Source organism: Triticum dicoccoides, chromosome 2A, assembly GCF_002162155.2.
Source record: "Triticum dicoccoides isolate Atlit2015 ecotype Zavitan chromosome 2A, WEW_v2.0, whole genome shotgun sequence".
Taxonomy (NCBI): domain Eukaryota; kingdom Viridiplantae; phylum Streptophyta; class Magnoliopsida; order Poales; family Poaceae; genus Triticum; species Triticum dicoccoides.
In genome coordinates, this window is record NC_041382.1 from 702,119,925 (window position 1) to 702,135,357 (window position 15,433).

Below are 15,433 nucleotides of genomic sequence, written 5' to 3' on the forward strand. Positions count from 1 at the left end.
AACTAGTATGCCAGCATTTGCGACAACGAGGAAGACTTGTTCTCGCTCGGAGCAATATCTTTTAATTTGTCAAGGAAGGCTTGTTTCAAGTTGTCGCATTTTGCCACAAAAAAGTTAGTGATAACGACGAGGGAATGGTGGGATAGGGTGTTGGCACGGAGAGAAGTGGAGAATGTGTGGTTGTTGTGCGAGTTGATCGAGATGAGAGAATAATTAGCGACGGAAAACAATGTCACTGGCCGAGCTGATGGCTGGGAGGAAGATGTAGTGGTCGAAGAAGTGTGGCGGGTAAGATTGAAGTTTAGCGTTTAAGATATATACGAGGTGAGTTGAGCATGTTCTTACCTCTACCATGTTCAAACGTATTTCAAAATAATTGACTGAAAAAAAGAAACAATCATATAGTGACCCGCTCCCCCCGCGCCGTCCTCCCCAGGGCGGCTCGGGCGGCGACCCCTCCCCCCGGCCGAACCACCCCTTTAGCTACTCCCTCTCCCTCCCGCCGCCGCCAAAAGCTCCTGCCGGGCAAAGCCCGCTCAGATCTGGCGGCTGCGGGGCGTCGTTCTTTGCGCAGAGCGCCTACGAGCCGGGGGAGCTTTGTGTGGCGCGGGCGGCGCGGCGTGACTCCGGCGCGCGTCTCTTCTTCGAGCGCGGTGGCCGGGGCCGGTGGGGGGTGGGTGCGCTTGCGGCTCCCTCCCGCTGGCCTCCCTCGAACCGGCGACTCCCTGCTGCGTTGGTGCCCGGTGCTTCGGGGGCGTCGGGGATCTGCTGGTTTCGGTTGGGGGTCCGGCGGAGGTGCTCTGTGAGGCGCAGGGTGGTGGTGCTCGCCCCTTGCCTGGGCGACGTGCCTGCCGGCCGCGGATTTGGCTTCGATCCGATGGAGGGCGGGCGGGGCATGTTGGATCCTGCCGGATCTGGCCTGCGGTGGACCGGGTCCGGTCATGTGTGGCGGCGGGGCTGCAGTGGCCCTTCTCTGTGGCAATGTGCAGGGGGCAGTGCTCCACGACCTATCGATACTTCTAGGAGGTGGTATTCTCACTTGGGCGAAAGCTCTGCTCCTGCCGGAGCCGGCGACGGCTGCGGGCGCCGTGCACCTCCGTGGAGGCGGCGCTGTCATGGTGAGTGCTCCTCCGAAAACCTGGGGAAACCCATGTTCCAGGTTCTCCTGGAACGGGTGATGGCGGCGCATTTTGTGTCGCATCCCTTCTTGAAGGCATCATCTAGGTTCGGCTCGGTTCGTCTATGTGGGGGCTGCTCGCTGTGGGTTCGATGGTGGTGGTGGTGTGGCCAATTTGGGGTCGACGGTGGTGTGTGCCTTGTTGGTGAGGAGGTGGTGCTCTGTCTGCGAGATCGTGGCTCAGCCATGCGCCGGAATGGGGTTGATTTTCATCTGAAGCCGGGTTAGCGGGGTCGTTATCCTACTCAATGGATCACCTCGTTCCCATATGGCACACCTCTACCTCTGCGGGGTGCTGTTGGGTGGCAACCAGCCGACCAACGTTCAAGGCTCTTCTCCTTGCTTGGTCAGATGAAGGTGTAAGTTGAGGTCCTCTTCCTTGCTGGTTGTGCTGATGATATTTGGAATGGCGGTCGGTGGTGTTGGTGCGTCCGGCTTCGGATCTTCAAAAGGCCTTCTTCTGTGCCCTTTCCTCGGCGGGTCTTCCGGAGGTTCGGCTGGATGTGTGCGTGCGTGCGTGCGTGTGTGTCTTTTTTGGTTGTGTCTCCTCTTGTTTCCCCCGTGTATTCTGGTTCGCTTGAACCTATCTTGTATGGAGCTGCGAGGCTTCTAGGCAAATTCGATGGAATATGAGCATGATTGGTTTGATGCCAAAAATTGGCATGCCAACATTTGACAAATGCCAAATATTAGCTAGTGCTTGGTTGGTTACCAAGTTTACTTGCCAACCTCACGAGAAGTTGTCAATTATGGCAACTTTGAAATTGCCAATTGTTGGCTTGCCAAGTATTGGCAATGCCAAATGTTGGCATCAAACCAATTATCCTCATATATTCAGGTGGTTGAGCCCCCCCTCCTCCCCGGTGAAAATTTCAAAAAAAGAAAATTTTGACTGAGATCAAAAAGAAATGCGGACACTCTAGTCCTCTTGTGTGAATGTGATCAAGGAAGATGAAGGGCTAATAAAGGCTGTGAACGATTTTTTTGCCAATCTGGCAACAGTTGGTGCGGCTGAGATTCTGAGTCCATGCCTCCGCGGACCGCGGTGGTATTGCCGCTGCCCGCTGCAGGTGCAGAAAAGAGTTCAGAGCCGACTTTAGCGTGCATTTTTTGCTTTCTCGATCCTTCTTGTCTTGTAGTACTACTAGTATATGCGATTTACAGAAAGTAAAAGCTGAAGCCTGCACACAAGGGGCGAAGGCACAATGCAAGTCACGCCTCCGTAGACCGTAGTCGTCCTGGCTGGCCGTCGGGGCCTCCTCCGCCTCGCCACTCGACCACAACGACACAGCACATCCGGCGCCTCCCAATACCCTCCCCCTTCATTCCCACCTCGAATTAAGCACCCCGTCTCTCTCCCCTGGAGCGCAGCGCAGCGCGCACCCGTCTTCTCTCTGGTTCCTCGAAAGCGCAGGCGATCGTTGGGGGGGAAAAGCAGAGCGCGGGTGGAGCGAGGAATCCATGGAGGCCGGACATAATGCTGCCGCAGCTGCAGCCGCTGGAGGGGGAGGAGACCCCGTCGAACCAACAAGGTAATCCCCTCCCTAAACCCTAGGCTAGGGTGGTGTATCATCAGGCGCGACTAGTTCGGCGCCGGATGCTGTGGCGGGCGTCGGATGGAGCGAGGGCGAGTAGGGAGCAGCTTTTGCGCGCTTGGTCGGCGGCGCATGGAGGCGGAGTTGGGGCTGGAGCGAGGTCGAGGAGGGAGCAGCTTTTGCGCGTGGGTACTGCGAGGGCAGGTTTGAGCGCGAGCGTGTAGAATGTTTCCCGCAGCGGCGGAGACGCCGACGCCGACGGCAATGAGCAGCCGTAGCCTGTCTAGGCTGCGGGCGACGGCTAAACGGGCCAAATCTCATCGGCCCAAAATATTTACAACACCTGAGCAGCCCAAGTAGGCGTGCTCCGCGGCGATTTGTTCTTTAGGGTTTCGAAAATGTCATGCCTTGGCTCGGCCATCATGCCTAAACCGGGCCTTGCACACGACACGGAGTCCTTAGACAGGCCGTTTGCCACCAGAATTGACTCAGACACTTATTTTCGTTGGGGAGGATCTGCTTATCTAGAGATACAGTATTATTATTAGTACCTGACGGATGCTTGATACTTAGTGTAGTTGTTATTGTACAAGATCTGAATATTAATGGAAGCATTTGTGTTAATAATTTGTTACTTTTCCCTGCAAATAAATAAATAATATGTTGTTACTTCTGCATAATTGTTTGGTTGTGCTTGTTGACATTACCAAGGTTATATGATTTCTATCCGAGCTATTGCACTTTAATTTGCATAAGTCATTGCATTTATTTACTTCAAGTGTTTATCTTAAAGTTTATGAATTCAACTTTGCTAATTGTTCCAATCTTTTTTTCTTTGCATTTCGAAAATAATTATGCATCTGCTGTTTTCTCAACGATACGATCCTGTAAGACATGAGCTGTAATTCGTGAACACCAGTACATGCTACAGCAGTATATAACATAGAAAACATAAAGTGTTTTCGTGATTTTGATTGCTGTAGTTTTTATAGTACCATATTAGTGTTGGTTCCTTCACACTAGTAGAAAAAGGGCCTTTAGTCCCGGTTCATAAGGGCCTTTAATCCCGGTTCTGGAACCAGGACTAAAGGGTCGGTACTAATGTCTATCCCTTTAGTCCCGGTTCAATCCAGAACCGGGCGCGGCCACGTGGAGCTCCACCTTTAGTCCCGGTTGGTGTGTTACCAACCGGGACTAAAGGAAATTTTATAATTTTTTTGATTTTTTTTCCTTCACACTAGTAGAAAAAGGGCCTTTAGTCCCGGTTCATAAGGGCCTTTAATCCCGGTTCTGGAACCAGGACTAAAGGGTCGGTACTAATGTCTATCCCTTTAGTCCCGGTTCAATCCAGAACCGGGCGCGGCCACGTGGAGCTCCACCTTTAGTCCCGGTTGGTGTGTTACCAACCGGGACTAAAGGAAATTTTATAATTTTTTTGATTTTTTTTAAATTTTTTTTATTTTTTTTATTTTCAAATTTCTGAATTATTTTAACCTCTAGTCTGTAATCACCACCCCTCATCACTTCTCAATTTATCCTCTAATCATCCCTCATTATTCCCGAACGGGCCTTTAGTCCCGGTTCATAAGGGCCTTTAATCCCGGTTCTGGAACCAGGACTAAAGGGTCGGTACTAATGTCTATCCCTTTAGTCCCGGTTCAATCCAGAACCGGGCGCGGCCACGTGGAGCTCCACCTTTAGTCCCGGTTGGTGTGTTACCAACCGGGACTAAAGGAAATTTTATAATTTTTTTGATTTTTTTAATTTTTTTTTTATTTTTTTTATTTTCAAATTTCTGAATTATTTTAACCTCTAGTCTGTAATCACCACCCCTCATCACTTCTCAATTTATCCTCTAATCATCCCTCATTATTCCAAATCATCTAACTTCCCGAACGGTCACCCATCCTCCCACTCCCCCAGCCTGAGCACGCTTAACTTTCAGGTTCTATTCTCCCTCGCTCCAAGTCTACACTTGTTGTTTTCCTGACAATACTAAAATGTCAATCCTATTAACCTTCAGGAATTTTGCTTGAGCATGAAGTGACACATTTCATAGTTTTATTTTGAAACTATTGTTTTAAAAAACAATAATTATTTAGTAACACTAATATTCTAGAATAATTAGTTTGACCATTGTTTGACCATAGTTTGCCCACTGTTTGAATTTTTTTTGATTTTTTTCACTCTAGATCTTAAAAGCCCCGTAACTTTTTTCTATTAGGTTTTTGAGGATTTTGAAAATGTTTAACGGGGTTCCCCCCGTTAAATTCGGGTGTAACTTTCGAGTAGATGATTTTTCATATAAAAACTTTTTCATCCGAGTTAGTATGCAAAAGTTATGCCCATTTTTACAAATTTCAGAGAGATTTTGCAAATAAAGTCAAAATTCACATTTGCAAATTTTCCCAACAACTAGACCACATATCACATGGAAAACTTATTTTCTCTTATTTTTTTGACATTTTCATCATTTTCTTTTATTTTTTAAAAAACTGAAAAGGCGATCAGGGGGGTAGAGTTTGAAAATGGAACCTTTAGTACCGGTTCGTGGCACGAACCGGGACTAAAGGTCCCATTTTCATTAGTCCCGGTTCGTGCCTCAAACCGGGACTAAAGGTCTAATCTTTAGTCCCGGTTTGAGGCACGAACCGGGACCAATGGTTGTGGGCCAGGAGCGAGGACCATTAGTCCCGGTTCATCCCACCAACCGGGACCAAAAGGTCCAGATGAACCGGGACCAATGGCCCACGTGGCCCGGCCGGCCCCCTGGGCTCACGAACCGGGACCAATGCCCCCATTGGTCTCGGTTCTGGACTGAACCGAGACTAATGGGCTGACCCGGCCTGGACCAAAGCCCTGTTTTCTACTAGTGTCATGTGAACTTCAACTTGTATTATTTGCAGATTTTTGTTAATCAACATTGATCTTATGTGTAATTAAGCCTGTAATTTGCAGATTTGACATCGCCTTTGCCCAGAATTTAGTAAACGAGAATAGATGGGCACAACTTGAGAATTATATCAGACTACTTATTGGTAATGACCAGCATCCATATCTATACCTTCTGTGCCGCAAAGCAGAATTGCTGGGATTGAAGGAAGGAGGTTTTGATGGTGATACACTTCTTCAGTATTTCAATTCGAAAGTGAAACCATTAGAGGGGTTGAAGACTGATTTCACCAATACCATTTTTCTTAATGACACCATAAAGGATATCTCTTTGTGGATACATGGCAAGAAGTAATTATTTGTGCTTTATCTTTCAATTTTGTACCTATGCTCTAATTTTGAATTTTTGTTGTGCTCAATTTCTGGATTAAATATTCTGTTTGACTCCATGTGTGCGTAGGGAGTTGACAGCTGATCCAGATGCTCTCTTAATTGCAATTACTGACCATCTGAGGTTATACTGCACAAACATATTTGAGTAAGTATATTGCTACTTGCATTGTTATCTCGGTGTTACCATTGTTTTTCCCTTGCGTCATTTCCATGGCCTTGCCATTAACTATGCCATTTTCCATCTTTAGGTACCCACGTAAACCGAGAGCTTCACCCAGTCCATATCATCCATATGTGTTCTCATTACCAGAACGTAAGAAGTTCCGATGTCTAATGTGCCAGGATGTTTTCAACACCAAGCCAAACAGATTTTTTCAGTCCCATGTGGGAAAATGTAAGAATGTCGCAGCCGATGTGCAGAAAAGAAGTGCTCCCCTCGTGGCACAAACATTTGTGCAAGAATCTGGAAATGTGTTGAATGTTGCTGCAGAGAGGATACTACAGCAAGTGAATACTGCTGGCATGTCCAGTAAGAAGAGGAAGTGCATCATGCCTCATGCTGGGAAACAAATGGCTGCTGCTGAATCAAGCAGGGCAGGGAAGAACGATGGTGGCCGTGTCACTTTGGATGAAAACAAATCATTTTCAGAGTTGCTCCGTCAAGGGAGGTCCATTGCGCTTAAGTTCAAGGACATGCATGGCAACCCTGCTGCACTTGATGATGCGCGGTTACAGTTGTTTGAACTATTCGCAAAGATGGGATCAACTGTTATTACTGAAGATAGGCTGCACAAGGAGCATTTGTCCCTGGAGTTGCCACAGGCTGAGCAGCAGGTGCTGCCGTACCCTCTGGTCTCAGACAGTGTGGAGCCCTGGAATCAGCCCTCCATGAGCCAGCAAAGAGAGGTCCAAAGCCAGCAGAGCCAATGGAGAAACAACACAATGCTTGACACTTTAACCAGGACTTTTCCTGCATTAGCTACTGTGTATGGTAATCCTAATGAATCTTGGCAAGCTCCTGCAACAAACGTTTATCAGCAAATGCATCATGATGGTATGTATGCTCCTCCCACATTTCCTTTTCCTGCACAACCGTGCTAGTTTAGTCCTCTAATAGAGATTTGTCCTGCAGCAGCTACTGCCTATGGTAATGCTTATGAATCTTCGCTAGCTCCTGCAACCAATGTTAATCAATAGTTGGATCATGTTCACTACAAGGATACCCTTTGTAAAGCAACACATATTGTACAACGTTTTGAGTGTATGTTGCAAAATTCACAAGAGAGACGCATATAAGCATTGTAGAATATGCGTTGTAGACTTGCTCGTGACCCATCTTTGTACATACTCCCAGCCCAACACACTAACCCAGCCTTTTGTCTAGCCCGGCCCAAGTTGGCTTTCAGGATTAGTCTAGGTCTTTCCTCCTTGTCCCCAGCCTCCGCTATTCCTCTCCAGTCCTCTCCTCCCACGACGGCCGCCGGCCCTCATCAAGCATTGCGACTCCTTTGCGCGGCAGCGACCTACATGCCGGCGCGCCGCCCCTCACCACTCCCCTATGACCCTCCATCCCGGCGTGCAATCCCTCATCACCACTCCCCTGCGGCCCTGGATCCCGGCGCGCCGCCCCTCAACACCGCTCCCCTGCGGCCAACGGTGAATCCAAGGTAAGGCCATGAACAGGCTCAAACCTTCCCACCAAGTCTGCACGTTCTTTGCCTTGGCTGTATCCATGTGCTAGTATGTAATTCAAATGAAATATCTTGTCCCAGTCTACTTCTCTTGCCCCGTTTCCTCTCTATTTGTGTTATCTCTAGATTGGATCGACACTTGCTTTTCGATGATGGTTATTTTTATCTCTGATGTCCTGAAACGAGTCCTCTTGATTTTTGAGACTTAGAAGTTAGTAACTTAGAATTAGGCGTCCTAGGACTGTTGGTTCATAAGCTCATTGGTCAAGAAATTTTGTGGTGACTATTTTCTTGATTCGCTTGCATTACGTCAAAGTCTTAATGATAATTACACTTTGCAGCTTCTAGCAAAAATATCGGAAGATCCTTGCTATATTCCAGTGACGTTCTATCCTATTAAGCAACAGTCTTCAAGGTGGTGGTTCAGTTCAACACTGCTGACCTCCATGTCCGGCGCCCCATGCTCCAACCTTGGACTTGTTCCCAGGGACATGAATGGTAGCTTTCCAGTCAGTACTACAAATTCCTCTGGCCGAAGCATTGGTGTTAGCTCTTTGGTGACTGATGGCAATTCATCGCTTTCTGGAGGTGCCCAGTTTCAGCAAAGTACGCGCACGAATGCTGATTCATTCATGTGCCTTCTTGCCTTTCTGATGTCGTTTTCGTCCAATAACATTTCCAGCAGGGGTAATAATCGAGCCTCTCTATATTATGCAAATTGATATGCTTTAAACAACAATAAAGTGCACCAATTAATTTAACACCACATATAAGCGATTGTAATTCAAGTTCAATATCACGAACTATATATACATGGCTTTTACAATTGTACATCTTAACTTAGTCTACATGGCTTGTAGTACGCATACTGCAGGTAGGGTATGACGGTATGTATATGGTTTCTTATGTAATACCATGTTGGCTTTGAAACTGAGCAGAATTATTTATTTTCCTTTTTAATGGTTACTTATTGATTTATACTTACAGATTGTTGTCTTTTCCCTTTTGAAATAAAAGCTGATCTTCAAGTTCTGATAGTCAGATATGATTATTATGTATGACTATATCATCAACAAGGTGTTTTTAGTACCAAATGATGAATATTTCAACCACTATTTGGCGGTAAGTTAGATGCTTTCCCTTAGTTCCCAAAAATAATATAGGTACTTCTGTTACAGTTGGGAGCTGTTGTATTGTTATCCCAGTATAGTGGCCAATACAAACTATATGCTATATTCGTATGCACTCTCAGACCAAATAAAGCATAATTGCATTATCTTTTTTACTGCCTTTGTGGTAACATGGTATCTCCATGTATCCTGTTTAAAAAATCATGGGAAATATTTTTCTATTAGAAGTTTACCTTTTTCAACTAATAAGGATATTGGTATTGTGGTTATCATTAGTTCAGGACACGGTGCTTCTATAGATGTATTTTTTCGGGTACTATTCCGCACTAAAAGTCAGGAACAAGTTCTATTCTGCCTATTATATGTATGAAATATGGATGGAACAGACGTTTTTATTTTGCAAATTCCATACGGAAAGGGAAAGAACAAACTAAATACAAGGATTGACCTGTGATGTACTACTATTTTTCAGTACTATGAGCATGTACTCATGAAATGCACTGCAAGGAAATACGCACCTACAAGTTGTCCCTATAAGATTAAGGTACTCTTTTAGCCATTCCACTATAAATTAGTTACTATTTTAGCAATTTCAATATAAATTAGTTTGGTTTGCCCAATAAGATTTTCCTATAACAGTATACACACTATTGATTTGCAATCCTCCTTTTCTGGGTCCAGAGTTGTTTGTCGCCCACAAAATATTTGCTCATCATTATCTATGCCATTTGTAAAATGGATGTCACTATGTATCACAAAAAACACTTGTTGTTCTATTGTATTTACAACACACAAATTATCATGGTTTGTTTTTAGTTTCAAAGAACTATTTACTTGAGCTAATTAGCATGTGCACCAGGGCAGGTATGTGGCATGCAAGCAGAGGAGAGGATGAACTTGACATTTACTAATACTACTTCATATTTGATCTCACAAGGTGAGTTTCTTCACAGCGATTTACTAGAGGAAGTACATAGTATTCAGCTAGTGTAGATGAGTTTCTGGAGTTAACAGTTCATTTTGTTTTTTGTTTGTAGATTCAAAAGATAAATGGAGGATTATATGGGTGTGTGGCAAGTATACTGCAATGACGATAATGATGTTCCTGTTCGTGATGATGATGATGATGCTGGATGCTTTCAGTTTTAGTTAAGTTGTAGGGATGATGTTCCTCGGTTAAGTTTTAGATAAGTTGTAGGGATGTGATGGATGCTTTAGTTTAAGTTTGCTATCAAGAAAATATTTAGATTATACATCACATTAGATGATGTTCCTGCTGTAATAATCACTATTGTAATCCAACAATTTTATTAAGTATATGATTTCTTCTTCCCGTGAATAATATTTTCATGGTTTCTCTTTATGGAGCATTAATTTAGATGCTGACATTATATATAAAAAAATAATATTATTCACATCATATGTGTCAACAATTAACCGTTGCAAACTCTTTGTTGCCAAGCAATGGGATTTTGATTCCTGTACATTAAGCACCAACGTATAAAAGTGTTGCACAAGTCTATTTTATCTGTTGTACTCTTGCAACGGCCCCTTTACCAACGGCACTATAAGCGTTGCACTATGCGCTAGCAACACTGGATAAGGCTATGCATCCCAAAGCGTTGGTAAATACACTAACAACGCATATATGGACTTTTAGATACGGAAAAAAGCGTTGCTATAGGAGGGGTCTTGTTGTAGTGGTTGTAGGTATGTATGCTGTATGCTACTCCCACATTTCTTTCTCCTGCAACAACCATGCTATTTTGGTCCTCTAACAGACTTGTCCTGTAGCAGCTACTGCATATGGTAATGCCTATGAATCTTGGCTAGCTCCTGCAACCAATGTTTATCAACAGGGGGATCATGATGAAGGTATGAATGCTCCTCCCACATTTCCTTGTCCTGCAACAACCGTGCTAGTTTGGTCCTCTAACAGAGACTTGTCCTGCAGCAGCTACTGCATATGGTAATGCTTATGAATCTTCGCTAGCTCCTGCAACCAATGTTTATCAGCAGGCGAATCATGATGAAGGTATGAATGCTCCTCCCATATTTCCTTGTCCTGCAACAACCGTGCTAGTTTGGTCCTCTAACAGAGACTTATCCTGCAACTGATGGGATTCCTTATGAATGCAGTTTTCTTATAACAGGTGCTCCCACCGCCGCTTCTTCTGCAGCAAACATACCGTTTGGTACGGCAACACATGGGCCTCCTTATGAAGTTGTGCAAGTTCCTATAGCAAGCACTTCTTTTGAAACAAATAGTCATCAAGAGAGGAATGTTTATGAAGGTATGCATGGTCCTCCCACAGTTTTCTTCTCCTGCAATAACCATGGGGAAAACCATGGATCTTGTTGTTGATCCTTACGGAGCTCTGTGTGCTCTTCTCACAGAGTTTCTTTCTCTATTATATGTGTACTACATACAGATATGGATACTTATCTTTCCACATTTCTGCACTCGGACGTGAATCCTGGAGCTCGTCCTTTTGAAGCCAATTTCACTGATATGTGTGCATATGATGATACGATCTTGTATCTGGATCTGGATGCCTTTGCGGATCCTCACAATGCAGCTCCTAATCGGAAAGAAGCAAGGAGTCCAACCCCTGAGGACGCTCAGCAAGAGAACTGATGCCACCAATACTGTGCCTCATGAAACTTGTCCGATCTGAATCCTGATGAGTTACATTGATCATCATGCATGTTTATGGCATTTTCACGCAAAATTGCTTTACCGGTTTCTTGGTGCATCGGATGGTGATGGAAACACTGTCGGTTACTTAGCTTCATCTCTACTTGGATCGGAAACTTGTAACAGAAGTGTGACTTAGGCGCATGATGGATGGTTCCACTGACCACTCTTTAGTTTTATCTCTCCTTGGATGGAAAACTTGTACCGGAAGTTGACTTGGGTGCAGGATGGATGGTTCCAGTGACCATTTGAATTGCAAAGCTGTGATTCTTATCAGCTATTGGTTGCTGCTTTACTTCCCTGCATTTGTTCGGTGTTCCATGGTTAAGTTGTGCCTATCATCTCTAGGCTCTAGCCATTCTCTATTGATCATCACCTGTGCGGAATGATAATAGCATGCGCATGCTCTTCTTTGGGTTGTTTATACTGTAAAAGATAAGTGCCGGTTATTGTTGCGATTGGTCCTGATCATGTGAGGGACAGACGATGTTTTCATTTTTCTTTTTTATTAAATCAAGGGGGGATAACTGATGCAGCTTGTGCACGATTAAGGAGTTCGTAAATGCAAAACCTTCTCAGGTGTTGTTGTAGGCTCACCACCAGTGCTTTGCATTGGGATGCCGTCGCTTGCTCTGGGTTGGAGCTGAAGATAACGCGAGCCGGAGGTTTGAGCAGGTCTGCTGCCAGCGTGATAGGCAGGCTGATATGATATCAGATGGACCGCCGGAGCAAAGATTGGCATTTGGCACGTGGCTTGCTGCCTTTAAGTCTGTATATATACAACCCTGGACATCAGAAGAAAAAAAGAAAGAAAAAAAGAGCACGTGTGTCACGTGATCAACGTAGCATCAGACCTTCCAGCATCTACAGAGTCCAGGCAATCAACATGCCCGTTCCACGTAAAAAAAATGTGCCCCCCGTTCAGCAAACAATAAATATCATCACCTGCTAAAATTGGGGTTGCAAAGCTAAGATCTTACAAATCATAGAAAATTACTCCCTCCATTCCATAATATAAGAATATTTTCCGAGCAATGTTAGCTTAAGAAACGTTCTTATGTTTCAGGACGGAGGGAGTAGAAAACAAGCATTCTTGGCTCCCCTCCGAACAATACAGGGATAACTGTACTTTACTTTTGAAACTCATCATCATCATCCACACCCACATCAAAACAGACTGTACCTCAGAAAATAATGTTAAAACAGAATGAGTTAACAACATGGTCTATCAAACGTTCATCAGGAAAACATTTGTTTTTAATGTATGTCTATCAGATCTCCAAATGAAACACGAAAGAGCTGACATGGTCGATGATAACATAACACTGCAGCATTATCTGATTTAGGTCTGATTCACGATCCACTTAAAACGTAACACAGGACAGCAAGCACTTGGAAACACAGTTGCAAACTTGCAATGTCACAGGTGATAACATAACGCTACTAAAAGTAATTCTAGCTAGGAGACTTGCAAGTCTCATCAAGTCGATAACATAATACAGCTCGATGCTCCAACACAATCTGGCAGCAAATCGACTCCATGGAGTGCCCGCTCAGTAAGCCGTCAAGTTGGCGCTGCAAGATCTAGCTTCCACTTCAGTCACCAACTCCTGCACTCCAACAAGTACTCACAACAAGTTAATAGTGTCCAAATAGCCACCTGCACTTTTGCCAGAAAAAAATGCAGTACCCAGCTTGAAAGGTGCTGATATTATTCGTGAAATGGAGAAGGTAAAACCTATTGGTGAGTGCTCAAGTACTTGGCAAGAAAGAAATCAGGGACCAGTACATTCTTCAGTAAAAGAACTGGTGAAAGTGCAACCTAGATGGATATTCTGGCAGGAAACTATAGAGTGAAAAAAATGGCCATTTATACCAAGCATTACCAGTTTCGTCCGTTGCCTTTTCCTATCAGGACCATCTTCCTCAAAAGTCATCAAATCTTCTCCTGAATTCTTTCCTCTTCCAGCAGAACCTTGAGTAGCACTGTTGGTACACCAACCATCTTGTCTCAAACACTTGATAGGGGCTGCCCAAGCATCAATATCAACAGAGTAAGTATTATCAATATTTTTACACATAATGTTCTCTTAACACTCGACATTTCAAAATGTGTCGGAAGGGCCTTTTAGATCAAAAATCAAGAGGCTAAACTCAACTATGTTTTTTTATGAGACGTGGAACATTAGCTAGATCTATACTATAAAAATGAGCACTTGCATGATTCGATTTGTGATACATAATGCTTATCAGCTCCCAGATGCAAGTACAATCGTGCAACTATTATGGAAATACACAAGTAGAAGTAATAAAACAGCTAATAAATGCAAGAGTAAGAAAACTCCACAGTTTCAGAAAATAGTTTGCCACAGAAACCAAGAGGTGCGAGGACAGCAGAATATCAATATGGTGGTTATAAAACACAGCAGGTTGAATATTATTATCGGTGATGGAGTTTCTCTGACAAGTGACAACTAAGAATTTCAGGTATCAATATGTGCAGATGGAGTTCCTATATGGCATGAAAACATATTCAGTTAATTTACCTGCATTTGTGGCAGATGTGATCCAAGGGATTTTAATAGGCTGTGAGACCGCAGCACCTGTGAAGAGTTATAACTTATAAACAATGCTCAGCACCTGTGAAGAGTTATACACAATGCTCATAGCCCCTTGATTGGTTCATTTGGTGTTCACTGAACCATTCTAGGGTTGAAAGATTTTAAAAACTTCACCTGAATTTGCAACCGATGAGCACCAAGGACAGGGCTGACCTATGGAAGTTGGAGCACCTGAAACGAATTTTGCAGTTAGAAACGACAACATGCCACCAAGCACTGTGCTCCAAGTTCCAACCATTTACCTGCATTTGTCACTGATGAGGTCCCAGTGTTTTCAGAAGAACTTGTCACAGTACCAAACATGGTCTGCAGAAGTGAAGTCCCAGAAGCACCTGCAACAAGTTCGTTAGAAGTGGCAACAGCTGGGCACTTCAAAATGCAACAAACAACATGAAGCCCAGTAAGTAGTGCATCTATGAGAATTATTATGCAACATAACAGAAGACTTAAGGGGAGATATTTCTAGCGTAAATTTTCTAAAGCATATAGTTTCATCTATCACATTATCAATGGTATAATATAAATAGCCCCTCACTAGCACATTTGAACATTTTCTAAAAAAGTTGTTACAAGTTCCAACTAAACAACAAGGTCCCAGTGTTTTTAGCAGGACTCGTCACAGTACCAAACATGGTTTGCAGAAGTGTTGTACCAGAGGTGTTACAAGTTCGTTTGAAGTAGCATGAGGTGGGCACTTAAAAATACAACAATCAACATGAAGCCCAGTATGTAGTGCACGAATGAGAATTAGTATGCAACATAATGGAAGACTTAGGGGAGATGTTTCTAGCCTAAATCTTCTAAAGCATATCATGTCATCTATCACATTATGAATGGTAGAAACAGATCCTCACTAGCACATCTAAATATTTCCAAAGAAGTATGATTTCACAGATTAACTCAGTTGAGCAGTTAGAAATGCAGGTTGCCAGCCATTGATAAGCGATAACATAGAACAACGTCCAGCTTTGAGGAGGCTGCTCCATGTGAGTGCTATTATGAATTAATACGTCCATGTGCATACTATGCCCAAGTGATATAACATTATGTAACATCTGAACATGGAAAAAAAGAAGAAGAAAACGGAACTTAGGAGGTGTTTGGCAAACGATGAGCTTAGGAAGAAAAAAGCGAGGGACAAGCTCAACAAAATGTAGCTTGAGACTACATGGTGTATGAGCCACTTCAATGAAATATCCCAAGCATAAACCTAGCCTAGCAACTCAAAAGCAACAACAATAAAATATGTACAGTAAGAGCGTCCGCTGCCGGCGAGCCGACGTCCCCCTCGCTCGC

At 44.0% G+C, this 15,433-nt stretch overlaps 2 protein-coding genes across 3 annotated transcripts in view; one reads left to right on the forward strand and one right to left on the reverse strand.

Annotated features, from left to right (window-relative positions):
* The first annotated feature begins 6,259 nt into the window (after positions 1-6,259).
* On the forward strand, positions 6,260-8,427 carry LOC119351958. Of its 2 annotated transcripts, none has more exons than XM_037618720.1 (2): positions 6,260-7,051; positions 8,030-8,427. In XM_037618720.1, exons 1-2 carry the CDS (start codon positions 6,331-6,333, stop codon positions 8,086-8,088), a joined length of 780 nt encoding a protein of 259 aa, XP_037474617.1. In that variant the 5' UTR covers positions 6,260-6,330; the 3' UTR covers positions 8,089-8,427. The 2 variants fall into 2 exon arrangements, 1 of the variants encoding a protein (XP_037474617.1); XR_005170097.1 differs by lacking the exon at positions 6,260-7,051 and adding an exon at positions 7,468-7,664.
* Positions 8,428-12,875: 4,448 nt separating this feature from the next.
* The window catches only part of LOC119351959, an 11,792-nt gene continuing 9,234 nt past the window's right edge, over positions 12,876-15,433 (reverse strand). The window contains exons 8-12 of the mRNA XM_037618721.1: positions 14,380-14,469; positions 14,252-14,308; positions 14,063-14,119; positions 13,403-13,545; positions 12,876-13,126 (exon numbers count right to left, since the gene is read on the reverse strand). Of these exons, the coding sequence (XP_037474618.1) occupies positions 13,070-13,126; positions 13,403-13,545; positions 14,063-14,119; positions 14,252-14,308; positions 14,380-14,469 (404 nt within the window). The 3' untranslated portion in view covers positions 12,876-13,069. The remainder of the gene's footprint in view (positions 13,127-13,402; positions 13,546-14,062; positions 14,120-14,251; positions 14,309-14,379; positions 14,470-15,433) is intronic.